Source organism: Engystomops pustulosus, chromosome 7 (genome assembly GCF_040894005.1).
Source record: "Engystomops pustulosus chromosome 7, aEngPut4.maternal, whole genome shotgun sequence".
Lineage (NCBI taxonomy): Eukaryota > Metazoa > Chordata > Amphibia > Anura > Leptodactylidae > Engystomops > Engystomops pustulosus.
This window is the reverse complement of record NC_092417.1, coordinates 24,146,398-24,173,189: the sequence shown is the minus strand read 5'-3', so window position 1 is coordinate 24,173,189 and position 26,792 is coordinate 24,146,398. Positions and strand designations below refer to the sequence as shown.

The window sequence follows — 26,792 nt, the reverse complement described above, 5'->3', positions numbered from 1 at the left end:
GTCCCTGCTCTGCGCTAAGCCTGACACTTCTCTGAAAAGGATTCCCTGCCCGATGTCTGTAGAAGCCATTCTGTACTGTGAGTTCAGACTTTCAAAGTATTTACTATGCGGACACAGCGCCGGGACACAGCGGGACCTGGGGGGGAAATCCGTGACAATATCATAGCTGCCCGTGACGCGGGGCAGGGGTACGAAAAACGGGAAAGTCCCGTCAAAATCGGGACGGTTGGGAGCTATGCATATGTACATACTTGCAACGCATAAACATAGTAACATATACACAGGCATACAGCTTATACACATGACATATACACACACATACAGAATATACACACATACCACAGGCACATACAGACATACAGCATATACACACATACAGCATATACATTCCAGATGTTGAGGCCCCCTGACACTGTGGGCCCCATAGTAGCTACTATGGCTGCTACCCCTGTAGCTAAGCCTCAGTAGGCCCTAACATTCCGGAGAAGTCAGTATTGTTAGTTTTAAAACAAATTGACTAGAATCTCTACTGTCAAGTGGGTTTGGGTTTCTCTTTTAGCCCTGGATCAACCACCTAGCAGAAAAGACCCTACTAAGAATATTGGGTTTTTAAATATTGACACTGATTGCTTGCCATTGGTCGTGATGGTGGGGGGAGGGGTTTAAGAAATATTCCCAGGTGAAGGAAAGTAAAATGGTAAAAAGTTCCCTTTAAAGGGTCGAAATTTAATAAATGAAGGGGGGAGTGAAGACAATTGTCCAAGATGTAACTCTTCATGTGTAACTGGAGACGGCAGAGGAGAGAGCTGGACATGTCAGATGAAGGGGGTCTTACCCCAAATGTCACAGGATGGGTTTCATATTGCTTAATACCATCTACAGATGAGTGGAGCATGTCTTACCAGGATCACCAAACTGTGCCGGAAACAGTAGAGCGACGTCTCGTATGGGATGCAAAGAGCTGGAGTTGGTGAAGGTGAGAAGTCCCCATGAGATGTCACCACATGGGAATAGTTGGCAGTTTTCAGCAGAACAAGTAGCTATATAAGGCCATGTAACTTATATATCCAACCAGCTGTGGAATACCATTAACTGCTATCACCTATGGACTTGCCGGATAATATGCCAAATTATATGTTTAACACCATGTGAACTGTGTCATACTATTACTTACAGATTTATGCACTTATGTCTTACTTATGTACTTATACTGAAGATACTAAAAAACTATAGAAACTCACAATACATACGTGTGCGCTGAATTCATGTGAAGTCCGTTTAAAGGGTCGCACATTGACCGCTCAGATAAACAGAGTGAACGGGAGCAGGTGAGTATAAGCAGGTTATTTTTTTAGAGCCATAAACAGGGAGTCCCTGGGTTAGATACAAGATCGGTTCTGTAGGCTTGTTCTTAAGTTGAATTTGTATGTAAGTCAGAACCGTATACTTTATAATTGTAGCCCCAATCAAAATTTTTTGAGTCTCTGTGACAATTGGATTTTTGAAAATGTTCGCTTGTCATAAGAACCAGGATTATCAATAAAGCTTAATTACAGACACATTTGGTAATTGTTACAGCTGTTTATTGTAGCCCAGGGTAAAAGTACAGTAAATTATGAAAATCGAGAAGTCCGTTTGTAACTAGGGGTCGTCTGTAAGTCGGGTGTTCTTAAGTAGGGGACCGCCTGTATAAACATTTTCATTTGTGATACATTCATTTAAACATATGAGTGCTCACTCGATGATTGAGAGCAAGATGTAGAGGCTAGTGATTATGGGGGGCTGTCTCAGGGACCTACGTCAATGTTCGAAGTGGAGGTCCGCAATTTGATAGTGCGTCCTGCATGTGGATTGTAGTATTGTAGATGAAGTACTGGGGGATTGTCCTCACCCTGCTGTGCTGTGCAATTTTTGCATTGAGTTGCTCCATAACCCCTCCCCTCTGAAGGACTACTGTAGTCATGACACAGGCATGGAAACAGTGAATCTCTCAGACTGCCCTCCGACAATTTAATTACTTTGTGTAGTAAAGATTCCTTCACTGGTTGTCTTATTTTGTACCAAGACTCTCCCACACATTTCTGGTAGAATTCAGGCTCATTGTTAGTCATAAGCCCCTCCCCTGTAGGGTTGAGCCCCATCCTTTTACTATGAAAGGGCCCCGCCCTAATACTATGAGCCCCGCCCTTACACGATAAGCCCTGCCCTTTGACGGCAAACCATAAAAAAGGGAGTAAAACTTCCTATAAATGTAATGCAAAGTTTATAAACAGGGGTTTAGGGATAAACAGAATTTGGGTGGGTTTAACTAAGTAAATCTCCCTATGTCTTTGATAGAAAATTGTGTTTTATGTAAAGGGGTGGCCAATAAAGAAAATATTTTACACCAGAAGAGAGAGGGTTAACATCATTAGCTAAAGATAAAAAAGCAATTCTTGCTTTGGAGGACCTTACACAAAGACAATTTATACATTTAAAAGGGAACAGTGTAATGCCTTTTCTCTCCTGCGGGGGAGCTGTAGAGGAATAGAACACCTCCTGGTGCTGATGGGTGTCTCCCTAGATAACAGCCATGACTGTACACCCTGATCGTTTACTATTAAAGCTTTTCCACAATCTATGTATGGACGACTCTACCAGCGGACATCCAGGTCAGGCAACATCACAATTGTTTTCCAGGAAATGTCTAGAAATTGTGTAGTTTTAAAAATGGCTAGGAAATCAAAAAACATCTGAAGGGGTGTGGCCTAAGGGGTCATGGGGTCGGGTGTTGCAAGAATGTATATAAAAGGTATAAGAACAACTCATCTATTACACAAACCTCATTACACACTGGAGGAGGAACTGCAGAGGCCTGAACACAAGTAAGTAAAAACTTTATATATATAAAAGATAGATAAAACATCATGAACTTCATGGGGATTGGGGTCCTGGCAGCCCGGATTCCTGAGGGCTTTTTAAGAGAGAGGGTCCTGTACAAGTTCACAGTTTGCCCCCTTTTCCCCACCCCAAACCCAGTCCTATAGTCACCCTGTTTCCTGTCATGAAATCCAAATAAATGCCTTCCACCCTCCATTATGATCACTACCGTACCCCATCCAGAGCCCCCAGGAGTGTGTACTTATGAGTGATGCTGGTGATTATGGGGGTTTGGAGTATGAGTGATGCTGGTGACTATGGGGGTTTGGAGTATGAGTGATGCTGGTGACTATGGGGGTTTGGAGTATGAGTGATGCTGGTGACTATGGGGGTTTGGAGTATGAGTGATGCTGGTGACTATGGGGGTTTGGAGTATGAGTGATGCTGGTGACTATGGGGGTTTGGAGTATGAGTGATGCTGGTGACTATGGGGGTTTGGAGTATGAGTGATGCTGGTGACTATGGGGGTTTGGAGTATGAGTGATGCTGGTGACTATGGGGGTTTGGAGTATGGGTGATGCTGGTGACTATGATGATTTGGAGTATGAGTGATGCTGGTGACTATGGGGGTCTGGAGTATGAGTGATTCTGGTGATTATTGGGGTTTGGAGTATGAGTGATGCTGCTGACTATGAGGATTTGGAGTATGAGTGATGGTGGTGACTACGGGGATTTGGAGTATGAGTGATGCTGGTGACTATGGGGATTTGGAGTCTGAGTGATGCTGGCGACTATGGAGGTTTGGAGTATGAGTGATGCTGGTGACTATGGGGGTTTGGAGTATGAGTGATGCTGGTGACTATGGGGATTTGGAGTATGAGTGATGGTGGTGACTATGGGGATCTGGAGGATGAGTGATGGTGGTGACTATGGGGGCTTGGAGTATGAGTGATGCTGGTGACTATGGGGGTTTGGAGTATGAGTGATGCTGGTGACTATGGGGGTTTGGAGTATGAGTGATGGTGGTGACTATGGGGGTTTGGAGTATGAGTGATGGTGGTGACTATGGGGGCTTGGAGTATGAGTGATGCTGGTGACTATGGGGGTTTGGAGTATGAGTGATGCTGGTGACTATGGGGGTTTGGAGTATGAGTGATGCTGGTAACTATGGGGGTTTGGAGTATGAGTGATGCTGGTGACTATGTGGATTTGGAGAATGAGTGATGCTGGTGACTATGGGGGCTTGGAGTATGAGTGATGCTGGTGACTATGGGGGTTTGGAGGATGAGTGATGCTGGTGCCTATGGGAAATTGGAGTATGAGTGATGCTGGTGACTATGGGGATCTGGAGGATGAGTGATGCTGGTGAGTATGGGGAATTGGAGTATGAGTGATGCTGGTGACTATGGGGATTTGGAGTATGAGTGATGGAGGTGACTATGGGGTTTTGGAGTATGAGTGATGGAGGTGACTATGGGTATTTGGAGTATGAGTGATGGAGATGACTATGGGGATTTGGAGTATGATTGATGCTGGTGACTATGGGGAATTGGAGTATGAGGGGATGGGGGTGACTATGGGGGTTTGGAGTATGAGTGATGCTGGTGACTATGTGGATTTGGAGAATGAGTGATGCTGGTGACTATGGGGGCTTGGAGTATGAGTGATGCTGGTGACTATGGGGGTTTGGAGGATGAGTGATGCTGGTGCCTATGGGAAATTGGAGTATGAGTGATGCTGGTGACTATGGGGATCTGGAGGATGAGTGATGCTGGTGAGTATGGGGAATTGGAGTATGAGTGATGCTGGTGACTATGGGGATTTGGAGTATGAGTGATGGAGGTGACTATGGGGTTTTGGAGTATGAGTGATGGAGGTGACTATGGGTATTTGGAGTATGAGTGATGGAGATGACTATGGGGATTTGGAGTATGATTGATGCTGGTGACTATGGGGAATTGGAGTATGAGTGATGGTGGTGACTATGGGGATTTGGAGTATGAGTGATGCTGGTGATGTATAGAAATCTATATTGTCTTATCTTTGTTCTGTACAGGATGAAGATCCCGGCTCTGCTCCTTATGGTCATCACTGGATGTTGTGCCAAAGAGAGTGAGTTACTGACTACACTGCAATATCTATCTATATATCTATCTATCTATCTATCTATCTATCTATCTATCTATCTATCTATCTATCTCATATCTATCTATCTATCTATCTCATATCTATCTATCTATCTATCTATCTATCTATCTATCTATCTATCTATCTATCTATCTATCTCATATCTATCTATCTCATATCTATCTATCTATCTATCTATCTATCGATCTATCTATCTATCTATCTATCTCATATCTATCTATCTATCTATTATCTATCTATCTCATATCTATCTATCTATCTATCTATCTATCGATCTATCTATCTATCTATCTATCTCATATCTATCTATCTATCTATCTATCTCATATCTATCTATCTATCTATCTATCTATCTCATATCTATCTATCTATCTATCTATCTATCTATCTATCTATCTATTATTTATCTATCTATCTATCTATCTATTCGTCTGTCTATCTATTTATCTGATACATAGGCAGGGACATAACTAGGAAAGGCAAAGCCATATAGCAGGCTTCAGAATGCCCCCCCCCCACCTTAAGTAAAATATACATATTTGTATGCTTACACATTTGTTACAAACACACACAGTATATACACGCCATGTATACATACATACAGCATATACACAGACATACAGCATATACACCAAATACACATCACATACATGCAATATCATATACAAACATACAGCATATACACACCCAATACCTCAGATGCTGGGGCCCCCTGACACTGTGGGCTCCTTAGCAGTTGTTATGGCTGCTGCCCCTTTAGTTATGTCCTTGTACATGGGTTTCTATTAGTCTACCTATTGTCTATCTATCTATCTATCTATCTATCTATCTATCTATCTATCTATGTATCTATCTATCTATCTATCTATCTATCTCCTATCTATCTATCTATCTATCTATCTATCTGTCTATCTATTTCCTATCTATCTATCTATCTATCTATCTATCTATCTATCTATCTATCTATCTATCTCATATCTATCTATCTATCTATCTATCTATAATAAATTACAACAAATAATGTGTGTATAGCCAAAAAGTATACGACAACATGTTATTATTAGATTTAGACACAACATGCAATCATTAAAAACCATAAAAAGGTGCAAAAAAGCACCACAAATCATGTGGACTCCATACCCTATCAGTGTGTCCACATATTGCCTGACATACACAACAATATATATATATACGGGACACACCTCCTGTATATAGATAACAATCGTAATGCTGTAAGACACTTCCACCTAAATCCAAAGATGCAAATATCGCAGTAAAAAATCATGAAACCATCAGGGGATAGGTGAGGAGGCAGGAGGGAACCCCAGTGTAAGAGGCTGTGGCATCCCACGCGTTTCGTCACCTATAGTGGACTTCATCAGGATTTTTTTTTAATCTGTCTCCTATCTATACATCTATTGTGCAGTAGGAATATGTTACCCACAGCTGAGCACTAGTCCGTTAGCTCTTTTATCAGGAATGCAGTTTTTCACTCCCTAATGAACATTTATTGCATCCATTTATCATCACACAAGTCTTATTCTGTGAGTGCGGTGGTCATGTAGGGTTTGGGTATGTTCACACTGAGGTTTTTACATGCAGAAAAAAAAAGTCGCTGGGGCTCATTTACTAAGGGTCCACGGACCATGATTCCATGATTTGTGCCGAATTGCCCCGGGTTTATGGCGCACACGATCGGATTGTGGCGCATCGGCGCCGGCTTGCACACGACAGAAATCGGGGGTGCGTTGCCGTCGGACAACCCAACAGATTCAGAAAAACAGCAGAATTTAAAAAAGGATTTGTGTTGAAAGATTACGCACTCACATGCACCAGGAAGAAGCAGGTGACCTCCGGCGGACCTCGGCGCAGCAGCAACACATGCAGGAAGTCGGGCGCACGATGTTAGTGAATCGCGCCGGACAATGTACCGCGGGTTCGCGACAGGACCGGGTGAGTAAATCTGCCCCACTGAATTTGCCTTCACCATCGACTTGACACATGAAGCGCTTCTCCCTTTCCCTTTCCTTCTTTCTGTTATAATAATAATAGAGACCCCCACAGATATAATGTTCCCATGGTGCCCCATGTACAGGATTCCAACGTGGTTCCAACTTAGAGAAGTATTACCCCCATTTGTGCCCCAACACATCCATTCTTCTTTCATTGTCTTGTAGATCTGCAAGGTGCATCTTTCCTGTTTTCGAAAAACAGTGACACATCAAAAGTGGTATTGAAGCCCACCATCACCAAACCGCTGGGGAATATGACCGTCTGTTTGGAGACCTACACGGACTATGTCCATAAAGACTCCCTCTTCAAACTGGTTAAAGATTCCAAGCCCCAGTTCCACCTTTTCCAAACCCAAGGTTATTACTACATTGGTATCGACAAAGATCATGTCTACTACAAGAACAGCGATGAGACCATGACGTGGAAACACATCTGTGTGTCCTGGAAATCCAGCACCGGGGTCATCCATTTCATGGTCAATGGGATTCTCTACCCAAGGAGGGTCTTAAAAGCAGGTTTCTTCATAGACTCAGATGTTTCTGCAGTCCTTGGGGAGAACATTGTCTCTGCTGTTCCTGGTTTCTCTGTAGGAGAACCTTCTTTTGTGGGGGAAATTAGAAAGGTTAACATGTGGGATCGGGCACTTCCCCCCGAGGAGATGGAATCAATGTACATTACTAAATGGAAAAGAATGAGAGCAAATATCATTAACTGGGAGTCTGTGGACTATGAGGTGTATGGAGATGTCTTCTTGTATAAACCATGGATTAAACCATTGTAGATATATCTGAATGGCTGACAAAAATGTAAACTATAGACTCCTGACCCCAACAAGGAAAGTTAAGGTGCTTTTCTTTGGTTTTCTTACATCTCATGGGAACTGTTCACCTCCACGTCAACTCTTTGGAACTTTTCTTAGGCTGGATTCACACAAACGTATGCCCCTGGGGCCGTACATACGTCCCGATATGGTCGTGTGAATTCGGCCTTACTCTTTCCAGCACAGTTTGGATATTTTCTGTAGGCCAGGGGTATAACTACGAGAGGCTAGGACGCATAGGGGGTCATTTACTAAGGGCCCGATCCACGTTTTCCCGACGTGTTATCCAAATATTTCTGATTTGCGCCGATTTTCCCTGAATTGCCCCGGGATTTTGGCACACGCGATCGGATTGTGGCGCATCAGCGCTGGCATGCACGAGACGGAAATCGGGGGTGTGGCCGAACGAAAACCCGACGTATTCGGAGAAACCGCCGCATTTAAAAAAAAAAAAAGTGTCGCTGGACACGCGCTTACCTTCACCCAGGAATGGATCGTGAACTCCGGGGGACCTCAGCGGACTTCAGCGCAGCAGCGACACCTGGTGGACGTCGGAGGAACTGCCTTAGTGAATCGCCAGAAGACCTGAATCCACCGCAGAGAACACGCTGCTGAATCTCGAATGGACCAGGTAAGTAAATCTGCCCCAATGATTTTCATACATTTTTGTATACTCCTACTCATGTGAGCAACAATCACACACAACATATACACACCATATGCATACCTCCCAACATTTGGGAAAAGGAAAGAGGGACAAAATGGCGGCACGCTACGCGTGCCGCGGCGATCCCCCTAAGGCACACCCCCAATCACGCCCCAAATTTTAGCCATATTAAAAATAATAAAAATCATAATTTAAAAAAAAAAAAAAATTATCCTAATTGGGATTTGAACCCAGAACCTGCAGTGTCCATGTACAATAATAACACTGCGCCTCAACCCACTGAGCTATAACCTCAGTGATTAACAAGTGGAGAATTTTGGTAACTAAGAACTATATACTGCCTTGGTATATAGGGAGGGATCTTCTCAGATTATTGTAATTATTGAGACTATTATTATTATTATTATTATTATTATTATTATTATTGAGATGATTATTATTATTTTTACCATTATTAATAATCATCTCCATAATAATAAAATTTATAATAATAATAATAATAATAATAGTCTCAATAATTACAATAATAATCTCTGAGAAGATCCCTCTCTATATATCAGGGCATTAGTCTGTGTCACAGTGTAACACTGGCAGATAACATGTCTTAGTTACCAGAAATCCTCAGCTCTGTATCACTGGGCTTATAGCTCAGTTAGTTAAGGCTCCTGTCTATGGTGCACAGGGTCCCAGGTTCGAATCTCAGCCTGGCCAAAACTTTATGCAATTTAATTATATAAAGAGCTTGTGTCTGGGGAAGACCTGGAGACCATATATGGACAGATAGAGATCTGAGCTGATGACGTGGTCCCTGCTCTCCGCTAAGCCGACACTTCTCTGAAAAGGATTCCCTCCCGATGTCTGCTCTGGGGAACCCTAGGAGATGCAGTGACCATATATGGACAGATGCTGATCTGAAGCTGATGACGTGGTCCCTGCTCTCTCCACTAAGCCGACACTTCTCTGAAAAGGATTCCCTCCCGATGTCTGCTCTGGGGAACCCTAGGAGATGCAGTGACCATATATGGACAGATGGTGATCTGAAGCTGATGACGTGGTCCCTGCTCTGCGCTAAGCCCGACACTTCTCTGAAAAGGATTCCCTGCCCGATGTCTGCTCTGGGGAACCCTAGGAGATGCAGTGACCATATATGGACAGATGGTGATCTGAAGCTGATGACGTGGTCCCTGCTCTGCGCTAAGCCCGACACTTCTCTGAAAAGGATTCCCTCCCGATGTCTGTAGAAGCCATTCTGTACTGTGAGTTCAGACTTTCAAAGTATTTACTATGCGGACACAGCGCCGGGACACAGCGGGACCTGGGGGGGAAATCCGTGACAATATCATAGCTGCCCGTGACGCGGGGCAGGGGTACGAAAAACGGGAAAGTCCCGTCAAAATCGGGACGGTTGGGAGCTATGCATATGTACATACTTGCAACGCATAAACATAGTAACATATACACAGGCATACAGCTTATACACATGACATATACACACACATACAGAATATACACACATACCACAGGCACATACAGACATACAGCATATACACACATACAGCATATACACTCCAGATGTTGAGGCCCCCTGACACTGTGGGCCCCATAGTAGCTACTATGGCTGCTACCCCTGTAGCTAAGCCTCAGTAGGCCCTAACATTCCGGAGAAGTCAGTATTGTTAGTTTTAAAACAAATTGACTAGAATCTCTACTGTCAAGTGGGTTTGGGTTTCTCTTTTAGCCCAGGATCAACCACCTAGCAGAAAAGACCCTACTAAGAATATTGGGTTTTTAAATATTGACACTGATTGCTTGCCATTGGTCGTGATGGTGGGGGGAGGGGTTTAAGAAATATTCCCAGGTGAAGGAAAGTAAAATGGTAAAAAGTTCCCTTTAAAGGGTCGAAATTTAATAAATGAAGGGGGGAGTGAAGACAATTGTCCAAGATGTAACTCTTCATGTGTAACTGGAGACGGCAGAGGAGAGAGCTGGACATGTCAGATGAAGGGGGTCTTACCCCAAATGTCACAGGATGGGTTTCATATTGCTTAATACCATCTACAGATGAGTGGAGCATGTCTTACCAGGATCACCAAACTGTGCCGGAAACAGTAGAGCGACGTCTCGTATGGGATGCAAAGAGCTGGAGTTGGTGAAGGTGAGAAGTCCCCATGAGATGTCACCACATGGGAATAGTTGGCAGTTTTCAGCAGAACAAGTAGCTATATAAGGCCATGTAACTTATATATCCAACCAGCTGTGGAATACCATTAACTGCTATCACCTATGGACTTGCCGGATAATATGCCAAATTATATGTTTAACACCATGTGAACTGTGTCATACTATTACTTACAGATTTATGCACTTATGTCTTACTTATGTACTTATACTGAAGATACTAAAAAACTATAGAAACTCACAATACATACGTGTGCGCTGAATTCATGTGAAGTCCGTTTAAAGGGTCGCACATTGACCGCTCAGATAAACAGAGTGAACGGGAGCAGGTGAGTATAAGCAGGTTATTTTTTTAGAGCCATAAACAGGGAGTCCCTGGGTTAGATACAAGATCGGTTCTGTAGGCTTGTTCTTAAGTTGAATTTGTATGTAAGTCAGAACCGTATACTTTATAATTGTAGCCCCAGTCAAAATTTTTTGAGTCTCTGTGACAATTGGATTTTTGAAAATGTTCGGTTGTCATAAGAACCAGGATTATCAATAAATCTACATTACAGACACATTTGGTAATTGTTACAGCTGTTTATTGTAGCCCAGGGTAAAAGTACAGTAAATTAAGAAAATCGAGAAGTCCTTTTGTAACTAGGGGTCGTCTGTAAGTCGGGTGTTCTTAAGTAGGGGACCGCCTGTATAAACATTTTCATTTGTGATACATTCATTTAAACATATGAGTGCTCACTCGATGATTGAGAGCAAGATGTAGAGGCTAGTGATTATGGGGGGCTGTCTCAGGGATTTATGTCCATGTTCGAAGTGGAGGTCCAGACTTTGATAATGCGTCCTGCATGTGGATTGTAGTATTGTAGATGAAGGACTGGGGGATTGTCCTCACCCTGCTGTGCTGTGCGATTTTTGCATTGAGTTGCTCCATAACCCCTCCCCTCTGAAGGACTACTGTAGTCATGACACAGGGATGGAAACTGAATCTCCCAGACTGCCCTCCAGCAATTAATTACTTTGTGTAGTCAAATCCTTCTGACAGATTCCTTCTTTAGTTGTCTTATTTTGTACCAAGACTCTCCCACACATTTCTGGTAGAATTATGGCTAATTGTTAGTCATAAGCCCCTCCCCTGTAGGGTTGAGCCCCATCCTTTTACTATGAAAGGGCCCTGCCCTAATACTATGAGCCCCGCCCTTACACGATAAGCCCTGCCCTTTGACGGCAAACCATAAAAAAGGAAGTAAAACTACCTATAAATGTAATGCAAAATTTATAAACAGGGGTTTAGGGGCAAACTGAATTCGGGTGCGTTTAATTAAGTAAATCTCCCAATGTCTTTGATAGAAAATTGTGTTTTATGTAAAGGGGTGGCCAATAAAGAAAATATTTTACACCAGAAGAGAGAGGGTTAACATCATTAGCTAAAGATAAAAAAGCAATTCTTGCTTTGGAGGACCTTACACAAAGACAATTTATACATTTAAAAGGGAACAGTGTAATGCCTTTTCTCTCCTGCGGGGGAGCTGTAGAGGAATAGAACACCTCCTGGTGCTGATGGGTGTCTCCCTAGATAACAGCCATGACTGTACACCCTGATCGTTTACTATTAAAGCTTTTCCACAATCTATGTATGGACGACTCTACCAGCGGACATCCAGGTCAGGCTACGTCACAATTGTTTTCCAGGAAATGTCTAGAAATTGTGTAGTTTTAAAAATGGCTAGGAAATCAAAAAACATCTGAAGGGGTGTGGCCTAAGAAGTCATGGGGTCGGGTGTTTCAAGAATGTATATAAAAGGTATAAGAACAACTCATCTATTACACAAACCTGGGGGTTTGGAGTATGAGTGATGCTGGTGACTATGGGGAATTGGAGGATGAGTGATGGTGGTGACTATGGGGAATTGGAGTATGAGTGATGCTGGTGACTATGGGGGTTTGGAGTATGAGTGATGCTGGTGACTATGGGGAATTGGAGTATGAGTGATGCTGGTGACTATGGGGGTTTGGAGTATGAGTGATGCTGGTGACTATGGGGGTTTGGAGTATGAGTGATGCTGGTGACTATGGGGGTTTGGAGTATGAGTGATGCTGGTGACTATGGGGGTTTGGAGTATGAGTGATGCTGGTGACTATGGGGATTTGGAGTATGAGTGATGCTGGTGACTATGGGGATTTGGAGTATGAGTGATGGTGGTGACTATGGGGATTTGGAGTATGAGTGATGCTGGTGACTATGGGGATTTGGAGTATGAGTGATGCTGGTGACTATGGGGAATTGGAGGATGAGTGATGGTGGTGACTGGGGAATTGGAGTATGAGTGATGGTGGTGACTATGGGGAATTGGAGTATGAGTGATGCTGGTGACTATGGGGGTTTGGAGTATGAGTGATGCTGGTGACTATGGGGGTTTGGAGTATGAGTGATGGTGGTGACTATGGGGATTTGGAGTATGAGTGATGCTGGTGACTATGGGGAATTGGAGTATGAGTGATGCTGGTGACTATGGGGGTTTGGAGTATGAGTGATGCTGGTGACTATGGGGGTTTGGAGTATGAGTGATGCTGGTGACTATGGGGGTTTGGAGTATGAGTGATGCTGGTGACTATGGGGGTTTGGAGTATGAGTGATGCTGGTGACTATGGGGGTTTGGAGTATGAGTGATGCTGGTGACTATGGGGATTTGGAGTATGAGTGATGCTGGTGACTATGGGGATTTGGAGTATGAGTGATGGTGGTGACTATGGGGATTTGGAGTATGAGTGATGCTGGTGACTATGGGGATTTGGAGTATGAGTGATGCTGGTGACTATGGGGGTTTGGAGTATGAGTGATGCTGGTGACTATGGGGATTTGGAGTATGAGTGATGGTGGTGACTATGGGGATTTGGAGTATGAGTGATGCTGGTGACTATGGGGGTTTGGAGTATGAGTGATGCTGGTGACTATGGGGGCTTGGAGTATGAGTGATGCTGGTGACTATGGGGAATTGGAGTATGAGTGATGCTGGTGACTATGGGGAATTGGAGTATGAGTGATGCTGGTGACTATGGGGGTTTGGAGTATGAGTGATGCTGGTGACTATGGGGAATTGGAGTATGAGTGATGCTGGTGACTATGGGGGTTTGGAGTATGAGTGATGATGGTGACTATGGGGATTTGGAGTGTGAGTGATGCTGGTGACTATGGGGGTTTGGAGTATGAGTGATGCTGGTGACTATGGGGGTTTGGAGTATGAGTGATGCTTGTGACTATGGGGATTTGGAGTATGAGTGATGCTGGTGACTATGGGGGTTTGGAGTATGAGTGATGCTGGTGACTATGGGGAATTGGAGTATGAGTGATGCTGGTGACTATGGGGGTTTGGAGTATGAGAAATGATGGTGACTATGGGGATTTGGAGTATGAGTGATGCTGGTGACTATGGGGGTTTGGAGTATGAGTGATGCTGGTGACTATGGGGGTTTGGAGTATGAGTGATGCTTGTGACTATGGGGATTTGGAGTATGAGTGATGCTGGTGACTATGGGGATTTGGAGTATGAGTGATGCTGGTGACTATGGGGGTTTGGAGTATGAGTGATGATGGTGACTATGGGGAATTGGAGTATGAGTGATGCTGGTGACTATGGGGATTTGGAGTATGTGTGATGGTGGTGACTATGGGGATTTGGAGTATGAGTGATGCTGGTGACTATGGGGATTTGGAGTATGAGTGATGCTGGTGACTGGGGATTTGGAGTATGAGTGATGCTGGTGACTATGGGGATTTGGAGTATGAGTGATGCTGGTGACTATGGGGGTTTGGAGTATGAGTGATGCTGGTGACTATGGGGGTTTGGAGTATGAGTGATGCTGGTGACTATGGGGGTTTGGAGTATGAGTGATGCTGGTGACTATGGGGATTTGGAGTATGAGTGATGCTGGTGACTATATGGATTTGGAGTATGAGTGATGCTGGTGACTGGGGATTTGGAGTATCAGTGATGCTGGTGACTATGGGGAATTGGAGTATGAGTGATGCTGGTGACTATGGGGAATTGGAGTATGAGTGATGGTGGTGACTATGGGGATTTGGAGTATGAGTGATGGTGGTGACTATGGGGATTTGGAGTATGAGTGATGCTGGTGACTATGGGGATTTGGAGTATGAGTGATGGTGGTGACTATGGGGATTTGGAGAATGAGTGATGGTGGTGACTATGGGGATTTGGAGTATGAGTGATGGTGGTGACTATGGGGATTTGGAGTATGAGTGATGGTGGTGACTATGGGGATTTGGAGTATGAGTGATGCTGGTGACTATGGGGGTTTGGAGTATGAGTGATGCTGGTGACTATGGGGGCTTGGAGTATGAGTGATGGTGGTGACTATGGGGAATGGGAGTATGAGTGATGCTGGTGACTATGGGGATTTGGAGTATGAGTGATGGTGGTGACTATGGGGATTTGGAGTATGAGTGATGGGGGTGACTATGGGGGTTTGGAGTATGAGTGATGCTGGTGACTATGGGGATTTGGAGTATGAGTGATGCTGGTGACTATGGGGATTTGGAGTATGAGTGATGCTGGTGACTATGGGGGTTTGGAGTATGAGTGATGCTGGTGACTATGGGGGTTTGGAGTATGAGTGATGCTGGTGACTATGGGGGTTTGGAGTATGAGTGATGCTGGTGACTATGGGGATTTGGAGTATGAGTGATGCTGGTGACTATGGGGAATTGGAGTATGAGTGATGCTGGTGACTATGGGGGTTTGGAGTATGAGTGATGCTGGTGACTATGGGGGTTTGGAGTATGAGTGATGCTGGTGACTATGGGGGTTTGGAGTATGAGTGATGCTGGTGACTATGGGGGTTTGGAGTATGAGTGATGCTGGTGACTATGGGGGTTTGGAGTATGAGTGATGCTGGTGACTATGGGGATTTGGAGTATGAGTGATGCTGGTGACTATGGGGATTTGGAGTATGAGTGATGGTGGTGACTATGGGGATTTGGAGTATGAGTGATGCTGGTGACTATGGGGATTTGGAGTATGAGTGATGCTGGTGACTATGGGGAATTGGAGGATGAGTGATGGTGGTGACTGGGGAATTGGAGTATGAGTGATGGTGGTGACTATGGGGAATTGGAGTATGAGTGATGCTGGTGACTATGGGGGTTTGGAGTATGAGTGATGCTGGTGACTATGGGGGTTTGGAGTATGAGTGATGGTGGTGACTATGGGGATTTGGAGTATGAGTGATGCTGGTGACTATGGGGAATTGGAGTATGAGTGATGCTGGTGACTATGGGGGTTTGGAGTATGAGTGATGCTGGTGACTATGGGGGTTTGGAGTATGAGTGATGCTGGTGACTATGGGGGTTTGGAGTATGAGTGATGCTGGTGACTATGGGGGTTTGGAGTATGAGTGATGCTGGTGACTATGGGGGTTTGGAGTATGAGTGATGCTGGTGACTATGGGGATTTGGAGTATGAGTGATGCTGGTGACTATGGGGATTTGGAGTATGAGTGATGGTGGTGACTATGGGGATTTGGAGTATGAGTGATGCTGGTGACTATGGGGATTTGGAGTATGAGTGATGCTGGTGACTATGGGGGTTTGGAGTATGAGTGATGCTGGTGACTATGGGGATTTGGAGTATGAGTGATGGTGGTGACTATGGGGATTTGGAGTATGAGTGATGCTGGTGACTATGGGGGTTTGGAGTATGAGTGATGCTGGTGACTATGGGGGCTTGGAGTATGAGTGATGCTGGTGACTATGGGGAATTGGAGTATGAGTGATGCTGGTGACTATGGGGAATTGGAGTATGAGTGATGCTGGTGACTATGGGGGTTTGGAGTATGAGTGATGCTGGTGACTATGGGGAATTGGAGTATGAGTGATGCTGGTGACTATGGGGGTTTGGAGTATGAGTGATGATGGTGACTATGGGGATTTGGAGTGTGAGTGATGCTGGTGACTATGGGGGTTTGGAGTATGAGTGATGCTGGTGACTATGGGGGTTTGGAGTATGAGTGATGCTTGTGACTATGGGGATTTGGAGTATGAGTGATGCTGGTGACTATGGGGGTTTGGAGTATGAGTGATGCTGGTGACTATGGGGAATTGGAGTATGAGTGATGCTGGTGACTATGGGGGTTTGGAGTATGAGAAATGATGGTGACTATGGGGATTTGGAGTATGAGTGATGCTGGTGACTATGGGGGTTTGGAGTATGAGTGATGCTGGTGACTATGGGGGTTTGGAGTATGAGTGATGCTTGTGACTATGGGGATTTGGAGTATGAGTGATGCTGGTGACTATGGGGATTTGGAGTATGAGTGATGCTGGTGACTATGGGGGTTTGGAGTATGAGTGATGATGGTGACTATGGGGAATTGGAGTATGAGTGATGCTGGTGACTATGGGGATTTGGAGTATGTGTGATGGTGGTGACTATGGGGATTTGGAGTATGAGTGATGCTGGTGACTATGGGGATTTGGAGTATGAGTGATGCTGGTGACTGGGGATTTGGAGTATGAGTGATGCTGGTGACTATGGGGATTTGGAGTATGAGTGATGCTGGTGACTATGGGGGTTTGGAGTATGAGTGATGCTGGTGACTATGGGGGTTTGGAGTATGAGTGATGCTGGTGACTATGGGGGTTTGGAGTATGAGTGATGCTGGTGACTATGGGGATTTGGAGTATGAGTGATGCTGGTGACTATATGGATTTGGAGTATGAGTGATGCTGGTGACTGGGGATTTGGAGTATCAGTGATGCTGGTGACTATGGGGAATTGGAGTATGAGTGATGCTGGTGACTATGGGGAATTGGAGTATGAGTGATGGTGGTGACTATGGGGATTTGGAGTATGAGTGATGGTGGTGACTATGGGGATTTGGAGTATGAGTGATGCTGGTGACTATGGGGATTTGGAGTATGAGTGATGGTGGTGACTATGGGGATTTGGAGAATGAGTGATGGTGGTGACTATGGGGATTTGGAGTATGAGTGATGGTGGTGACTATGGGGATTTGGAGTATGAGTGATGGTGGTGACTATGGGGATTTGGAGTATGAGTGATGCTGGTGACTATGGGGGTTTGGAGTATGAGTGATGCTGGTGACTATGGGGGCTTGGAGTATGAGTGATGGTGGTGACTATGGGGAATGGGAGTATGAGTGATGCTGGTGACTATGGGGATTTGGAGTATGAGTGATGGTGGTGACTATGGGGATTTGGAGTATGAGTGATGGGGGTGACTATGGGGGTTTGGAGTATGAGTGATGCTGGTGACTATGGGGATTTGGAGTATGAGTGATGCTGGTGACTATGGGGATTTGGAGTATGAGTGATGCTGGTGACTATGGGGGTTTGGAGTATGAGTGATGCTGGTGACTATGGGGGTTTGGAGTATGAGTGATGCTGGTGACTATGGGGGTTTGGAGTATGAGTGATGCTGGTGACTATGGGGATTTGGAGTATGAGTGATGCTGGTGACTATGGGGATTTGGAGTATGAGTGATGCTGGTGACTATGGGGGTTTGGAGTATGAGTGATGCTGGTGACTATGGGGGTTTGGAGTATGAGTGATGCTGGTGACTATGGGGGTTTGGAGTATGAGTGATGCTGGTGACTATGGGGGTTTGGAGTATGAGTGATGCTGGTGACTATGGGGATTTGGAGTATGAGTGATGCTGGTGACTATGGGGGTTTGGAGTATGATTGATGCTGGTGACTATGGGGAATTGGAGTATGAGTGATGCTGGTGACTATGGGGAATTGGACTATGAGTGATGCTGGTGACTATGGGGATTTGGAGTATGAGTGATGCTGGTGATGTATAGAAATCTCTATTGTCTTATCTTTGTTCTGTACAGGATGAAGATCCCAGCTCTGCTCCTTATGGTCATCACTGGATGTTGTGCCAAAGAGAGTAAGTGTCTCACTACACTGTAATATCTATCTATATATCCGTCTGTCTATCTATCTATCTATCTATCTATCTATCTATCTATCTATCTATCTATCTATGTATCTATCTATCTGTCTCATATCTATCTATCTATCTATCTATCTATCTCCTATCTATCTATCTATCTATCTGTCTCATATCTATCTATCTATCTATCTATCTATCTATCTATTATCTATCTATCTATCTCATATCTATCTATCTCATGTCTTTGTATCTCCTATCTATTATCTATCTATCTATCTATCTATCTATCTATCTATCTATCTATCTATCTATATATCTATCTCAAATCTATCTATCTATCTCATGTCTTTGTATCTCCTATCTATTATCTATCATCTATCTATTATCTATCATGTGATGGGCCAGATGTATCACTTTTTCTATTGTTTTTGCACGTTTTCATAGTGTCGCCTGTTTTGCGACTAAACAACAAATATCCGAGCAGCAACAATAACCAGCTTTCCCTCATTTGTCCTACCAATCCAGATGTTTTGCTACACCTAATAATATTTCATCATTAGCAACTTGTTCATTTAAGCGCAATTTAGGTACAAAAACACTCCCGCATTAAGGTGGCGTAAACTGAGAAGCAGCAGCAGAGCTCAGCAGTAACAGACACTGCAGACACTAAAGACACCACAGACACCACAGACACTACAGACTCTGCAGACATTACAGACATCACAGACACTACAGACACTACACACACTATAGACACCACAGACACTGCAGACACTACAGAGACTGCACACAGTACAGACACTGCAGATACTACAGACAATACAGACATTACAGACACTGCAGATAATACAGACACTGTAGATACTACAGACACTACACACACTACAGATACTACAGACATTACAGACACTGCACACACTACAGACACTGGAGACACTACAGACATTACACACACTACAGACACTGCAGACACCACAGACACTGCAGACACTGCAGACACTACAGACTACACCACTATACACACTGCAGATACCACAGACACTACACACACTGCAGGCACTACACACACTACAGACACCACAGACACTACAGACACTACAAACACTACACACGCTAAAGACATTGCCGACACTAAAAACATCACAGACACTGCAGACACTTCAGACATTACAGACACTGCACACACTACAGACACTGGAAACACTACAGACACTACACAAACTACACACATTACACACACTACAGACACCACAGATTCTGCAGACAGTACAGACACTACACACACTACAGACACTGCACACACTACATGCACTGCAGATACTACCCACACTGAACACACTACAGACACTACACAAACTGCACACACTACAGACACTGCATATACTACAGACACTACACACACTACAGACACTGAAAATACTACAGACACTGCAGACACTACAGACATTACAGACACTGCACACACTACAGACACTGGAGACACTACAGACACTACACAAACTACACACATTACAGACACCACAGACACTGCAGACAGTCCAGACACTACACACACTACAGACACTACACACACTACAGACACTGCACACACTACAGACACTGCACACACTACATACACTGCAGATACTACCCACACTGAACACACTACAGACACTACACAAACTGCACACACTACAGACACTGCAGATACTACAGACACTACAGACACTATAGACACTACACACACCACACACACTACAGACACTGCATATACAACAGACACTACACACACTGCAGACACTGAAAATACTACAGACACTGCAGACACTACAGACATTACAGACACTAGAGACACTGCAGACATTACAGACACTATGGGGCACATTTACTTACCCGGCCCATTCGCGATCCAGCGGCGCATTCTCTGCACAGGATTCGGGTCCGGCCGGGATTTGTGAAGGTAGTTCCTCCGCCGTCCACCAGGTGGCGCTGCTGCGCTGAAAATCATCTCAACGCGCCGGAATGCACCACCTCGGACCAGGTGAAGGTAAGCGCTTCCCGAGCGACACTTTTTCGGTTTTTAAATGCGGCGGTTTTTCCGAATACGTCAGGTTTTCGTTCGGCCACGCCCCCCAATTTCGGCCGGCGCCGATGCGCCACAATCCGATCGCGTGCGCCAAAAACCCGGGGCAATTCAGGTACAATCGGCGCAAATCGGAAATATTCGGGTAACACGTCGGGAAAACGCGAATCGGGCCCTTAGTAAATGACCCCCTATGTGAACTTTTTCGGCTAAGTATGTATTTGTGTCTTTTTTTGAGACTTTTTTGAGACTTTCCAAAGGTAAGCAGTGCATGGATTTTAACCACTTACACCTTTTTTACACCACAGACACTACACACACTACACACACTGCAGACACCACAACGCTGCAGACACTACAGACACTATACACACTACACACACTGCAGACACCACAGACACTACACACACTGCAGACACCACAGACACTACACACACTGCAGACACTCACAAACTCCAGACACCGCAGACACTACAGATACTACAGACACTACACACACTGCAGACACCACAAACACTACACACACTGCAGACACTCACAAACTCCAGACACCGCAGACACTACAGACACTGCGGACACTACACACACTACAGACACTGCAGACACTGCAGACACCACCGACACTAAAGACACTACAGACACCACAGTCACTACAGACACTACAGACACTGTAGAGACTACAGACACTGCACACACTACAGACACTGCAGACACTACACAAATTGAACACACTACAGACACTACACACACTGCACACACTACAGACACTGCAGATACTACAGACACTACAGACACGACAGATACTACAGACACTACAGATATTACAGACACTGCAGATGCTACAGACACTAAACACACTACAGGCACTACAGACACTACACACACTACACACACTGCAGACACTACAGACATTACAGACACTGGAGACACTACAGACATTACACACACTACAGACACTTCAGACACTACAGACACTACAGACACCACAGACACTACGCACACTGCAGACACTACGCACACTACAGACACTGCAGACACTACAGACATTGCAGACACTACACACACTACAGACACTACAGATACTACAGACACCACAGACACTGCAGACATTACAGACACTATGTGAACTTTTTCGGCTAAGTATGTATTTTTGTCTTTTTTGAGATTTTTTTGAGACTTTCCAAAGGTAAGCAGTGCATGGATTTTAACCACTTACGTCTTTTTTACACACAGACACTACACACACTACAGACACTGCAGACACTACAGACACTGCAGACACTACAGACACTACATACAATGCACACACTACATACACTGCACACACTACAGACACTGCAGATACTACAGACACTACAGACAACACAGACATTACAGACACTGCAGATACTACAGACACTAAACAAACTAAAGACACTACACACACTACACGCACTACTGACACTGCAGACACTACAGACATTACACACACTACAGTCACTACACACACTACAGACAATACACACACCACAGTCACTACAGACACTGCAAACACTACAGACACTACAGACATCACAGACACCACCGAAACTACAGACACCACAGACACTGCAGACACTACAGACACCACAGAAACTACAGACACTGTAGACACTACAGACACTACACACACTACAGACACTGCGCACACTACAGACACTGCACACACTGCAGATACTACCCACACTGAACACACTACAGACACTACACAAACTGCACACACTACAGACACTGCAGATACTACAGACACTACAGACACTGAAAATACTACAGACACTGCAGACACTACAGACATTACAGACACTGCATACACTACAGACACTGGAGACACTACAGACACTACACAAACTACACACATTACACACACTACAGACACCACAGACACTGCAGACAGTACAGACACTACAGACACTGCACACACTACAGACACTGAGAATTCTGCATGGAAACTGCACATTGATGCAGATTTTCACTCTCCCATAGACTTTAATGGGGAAATTTATTTTTTTTTTTTTGTAACTCCATGGGCCACATGTATCACTCGTTTTTTCTGTTGTTTTTGCGCCTTTTCATTCAGGCGGACCGTTTTTGCGCCATTTTTGCGACTAAATGCCAAACTAGTCGCGCAGCAAAAATAACCAGCTTTCCCTCATCTATCTTACCAATCCAGATGTTTTGCTGCACCTAATCACTTGCAACGTTTTCGTTTAGGCGCAAAAACGGGCGCAAAAACACTCTAGCCCGAAGGTGGCGTTAACTGAGAAGAAAACACTGAGCCCCTGTGCAGAACAGCTCATTTCTAGCAGCAAAGCTCAGCCAGACACTGCAGACACTAGAACATATAATACAGACATGAGATACTCTGCAGACACTACATACACTACAGACAGGAGCTGTAGACTCTATTTACAGTTCATCACCTTCTATTTACAAAACATTCTGCAGAATCCTGAGCTCAAAGCAAGAGACGTAGTGTAGTAGTTGCACCTAAATTCTGCCGCACTGTTTTGCCAGAATTATCACCAACTGTGATAAGGCAATTTCCTGCCTCTTATTAATCACTTTACTTTAAAACAGTTTAGGCGCAATTTTGGCGCAGTTTAGGCGCAATGTTAGATTCAGGCACTTACATGTGATCCTGCTACAAGCTCCTCTCTGCTTCTCCCACAGCCAAGAATGAAGATAACACTCACAGCAGCACCCAGGTGTGTGACACCCTGCACCCAGTGACCTCCTCAGCAGCACCCAGGTGTGTGACACCCAGCACCCAGTGACCTCCTCAGCAGGGGCTTCTCCTGGAGGGGATCCCCCAGTGCTGGTCTCCTGCTGCACCCCTGTAATTCTGCACAGCATCCCCCTCAGACACACTGGTGATACTGTGCAGAATTACATGGGTTACACTTGTCTGTAGTATCTGCAAAGTTCTGCAAACTTCTCTTGCTCTGAGCTGAGGATTCTGCAGAATGTTTTATAAATAGAAGGTGATGAACTATAAATAGAGTCTGCGGCTCCTGTCTGTAATGTATCTAATGTCTGTATTATCTGTTCTAGTGTCTGCAGTGTATGTAATGTCTGTATGATCTGTTCCAGTGTCTGGCTGAGCTTTGCTGCTTGAAATGAGCTGTTCTGCAAAGGGGCTCAGTGCTTTCTTCTCAGTTTACGCCACCTTCGTGCTGGAGTGTTTTTGCGCCCACTTTGCGCCTAAATGAAAAAGTTGCAAGTGATGAATATCATTAGGCGCATCAAAACATCTGGATTGGTAAGATAGATGAGGGAAAGGTGGTTATTTTTGCTACGCGGCTAGTTTGGCGTTTAATTGCAAAAATGGTGCATAAACAGTGCGCCAGTATGAAAAGGCGCAAAAATAACAGAAAAAACAAGTGATGCATGTGGCCTTTTAGGTGCAAAAAAACAACGCAAAATAGAAACACTCAAGATAAATATGGCTCTGTTTACAGTTCATGACCTTCTATTTACAAGCAAACGGAGTGAAGCGAGGGGAATTTACATTGGATGTATTTTCTTGAAGCCGTTTGAATTGAAATATAAACCCCTTAATCCGTTAATTTACAGGAAATGTAATTTCTGATTGGAATAGTTTCTTTCCTTTCCTTGTAACCCAGTCCACAATGATGACTGAACAAAAGTTATGTCTGCAGAGTTTACTTACCACTGTCTCTTTTTTTACTTTAACCCAGTAATGAGAAAAATAAAATCTAAAACAGTCCCCCTGTTACTTAAGTGTAGTATATAAAGCCCCCCCACACACACACACAATGCCCCTTAGTGTCCCCTCATAATATAGGGGAGCATTTACTTACCCAGCCGCTGGAGTTCACGAAGTACGGAGTGTCCGTCGATAATGCCCTGTGCCGCGATTCACTAAGATCGTGAGCCCGATATCCTGCATGTGTCGCTTCCCCGTTCAGGTCCGCTGGAGTTCACCTTCTTCCTGGTTCTAGTAAGTGCATGACTTGCGACACAATTTGAATCTTAAACCCCGCGCTCAGTCCGAATCTGTCGGATCGTCCGATGGCACGCCCCACGATTTCTGTCGCATAAAAGCAGCACAGCTGCGCCAAAATCCGATCACGTGCGACACAACACCGTGATAAATACCTGTCTTAGCTGCGCATATCCCAAAAACTGTGAACAGTCTGACGAAAGTGCGATCCGCGACCCTTAGTAAATAAGCCCCATAATGTCCTCATAATGCCCATGCACTGGATGCCCACTTGGTTCCCCATTACAGCAGTAACTTCCACATTTTTGCCCACACAAAGTATTGACACCCTTTATTGCCCACAAAAGCGTTTAATAACCCCCCACAGAGTACTGACGCTGTCTTAATAATTCCCAGATAAAGCCACTTTACAGTAAAAATGCACTCTTAGTGCCCTCTCCGGCAGGTGCGTTCTTTCCTTGTTTTTGCATTTCAGGATCCTGAGGTCTGGGTTCTCCTGCATTCCCTGTTTTTTTTCTTTCTCTTGTAGATCTGCAAGGTGCATCTTTTCTATTTTCTACAACCAGTGACACATCAAAAGTGGTATTGAAGCCCACCATCACCAAACCACTGGAGAATATGACCGTCTGCTTGGAGACCTACACAGACAAAGTGGAGAAATCTTCCCTCTTCAAACTAGTTAATGGTTCCAGGTCCCAGTTCAATCTTGTTCAATTGAACGGTTATTACTCCATTGCTATCGATCAGAGTGTGCTTTACTACAAGGGCAGCGATGAGACCATGACGTGGAAACACATCTGTGTGTCCTGGAAATCCAGCACCGGGGTCATTCATTTCATGGTCAATGGGATTCTTTTCCCCAGGAAAGTATTAAGACCAGGTTTTCTGATAGACCCACTTGTTTCTGCAGTCCTTGGGCAGAAGATGGACTCTGGTTATTCTCATGGAGGAACTTCTTTTGTGGGGGAAATTAGAAAGGTTAACATGTGGGATCGGGCACTTCCCCCCGAGGAGATGGAATCAATGTACATTACTAAATGGAAAAGAATGAGAGCAAATATCATTAACTGGGAGTCTGTGGACTATGAGGTGTATGGAGATGTCTTCTTGTATAAGCCATAGATTAATGCATAGCAGATATATCTAAATGGCTGAAAAAACCTCTGCGTTTTGATCTCTGACCCCAACAAGACAAGTTAAGGTGATTTTCTTTGCTTTGCTGACATCTCATGGGAACTCTCCACCTCCACATCAACTCTTTGCACCCGTCATTAGGCATTGCTATTTTGGAAAACAGTAGAGCCATGCTCACCATTCCTAAGAAGACATCATTGTTAGGCTACATTCACACGAACATATTGGAGACGTATATACTGCAGACTATATACTGTATGGCGTATATATGTCCCCATACACTGCAATGGCCTCACGGCGCCGTACGGTGCAGCACACATGCGGCACCGTATCATTCCGTAGCCGATAGAAAGATAAGACATGTCCTATGCTTACTCCTTTAGTCCAGGATCAACCATCTAGCAGAAAAGACCCTACTTAGCATATTGGGTTTCAAAACTATTGACACCGATTGCCCTAGGTCAGTGATGGCGAACCTTTAAGCAGCCGAGTGCCCAAAAAGCAACCCATACCCCCTTTATTTATCGCGAGGTGCCAACCAAAATTAAAGCAGTACCTTACTGCTCCCTGTTCTTCAACAATCATATTGGCCTCCTGAGGACAGCAACACAGTAGAAAGATGGAAAATTTACATAATTTTAGCTTCTTTCCAGTGTCCCTCTGCACACAGAGAATCTTGGGGCCAGCAGGAGGTCCTCCAAAGATAATTCGGCCCTGTCTACTCATTCTCCCTCTTCCTACAGTCCCAAGTAGTGAAGTAAGTATCAAAATATGACTGAAAGCAGCATCTTTTAAGTTGCTTGGAACTGCAGATGGATTCTATGATTCCTGTCTGGTGTGCTGGGGTGATGGTGCCCACAGAAAGGGCTCTGAGTGCCGCCTCTGGCACCTGTGCCATAGGTTCGCCACCACTGCCATAGGTGGTGGAGGGTTGAAAAAAATTCCAAGTTGGAGTAAAGGGATGTAGTGAATGGTTCCCTTCAAAGGGTCAA

The 26,792-nt window shown here is 44.6% G+C and overlaps 2 protein-coding genes across 2 annotated transcripts in view; both read left to right on the top strand.

The window, feature by feature from the left end:
* Window positions 1-25,808, top strand: part of LOC140069439 (female protein-like) — a 53,653-nt gene extending 27,845 nt beyond the window's left edge. Inside the window, exons 3-4 of the mRNA XM_072115140.1 lie at window positions 18,561-18,616; window positions 25,196-25,808. Coding sequence (XP_071971241.1) covers window positions 18,561-18,616; window positions 25,196-25,788 — 649 coding nt within the window. The 3' untranslated portion in view covers window positions 25,789-25,808. The remainder of the gene's footprint in view (window positions 1-18,560; window positions 18,617-25,195) is intronic.
* Window positions 2,832-8,271, top strand: LOC140069438 (C-reactive protein-like). The gene is made up of 3 exons (XM_072115138.1): window positions 2,832-2,864; window positions 4,916-4,971; window positions 7,185-8,271. Exons 2-3 carry the CDS (start codon window positions 4,917-4,919, stop codon window positions 7,799-7,801), a joined length of 672 nt encoding a protein of 223 aa, XP_071971239.1. The 5' UTR covers window positions 2,832-2,864; window position 4,916; the 3' UTR covers window positions 7,802-8,271.
* Window positions 25,809-26,792: the final 984 nt, after the last annotated feature.

Excerpts from the sequence above, each read along its gene's own strand:
- LOC140069438 (XM_072115138.1), top strand. The coding sequence starts at position 4,917 with ATGAAGATCCCGGCTCTGCTCCTTATGGTCATCACTGGATGTTGTGCC. Across the intron at positions 4,972-7,184 it reads TGGATGTTGTGCCAAAGAGA|ATCTGCAAGGTGCATCTTTC; the intron begins GTGAGTTACTGA and ends ATTGTCTTGTAG.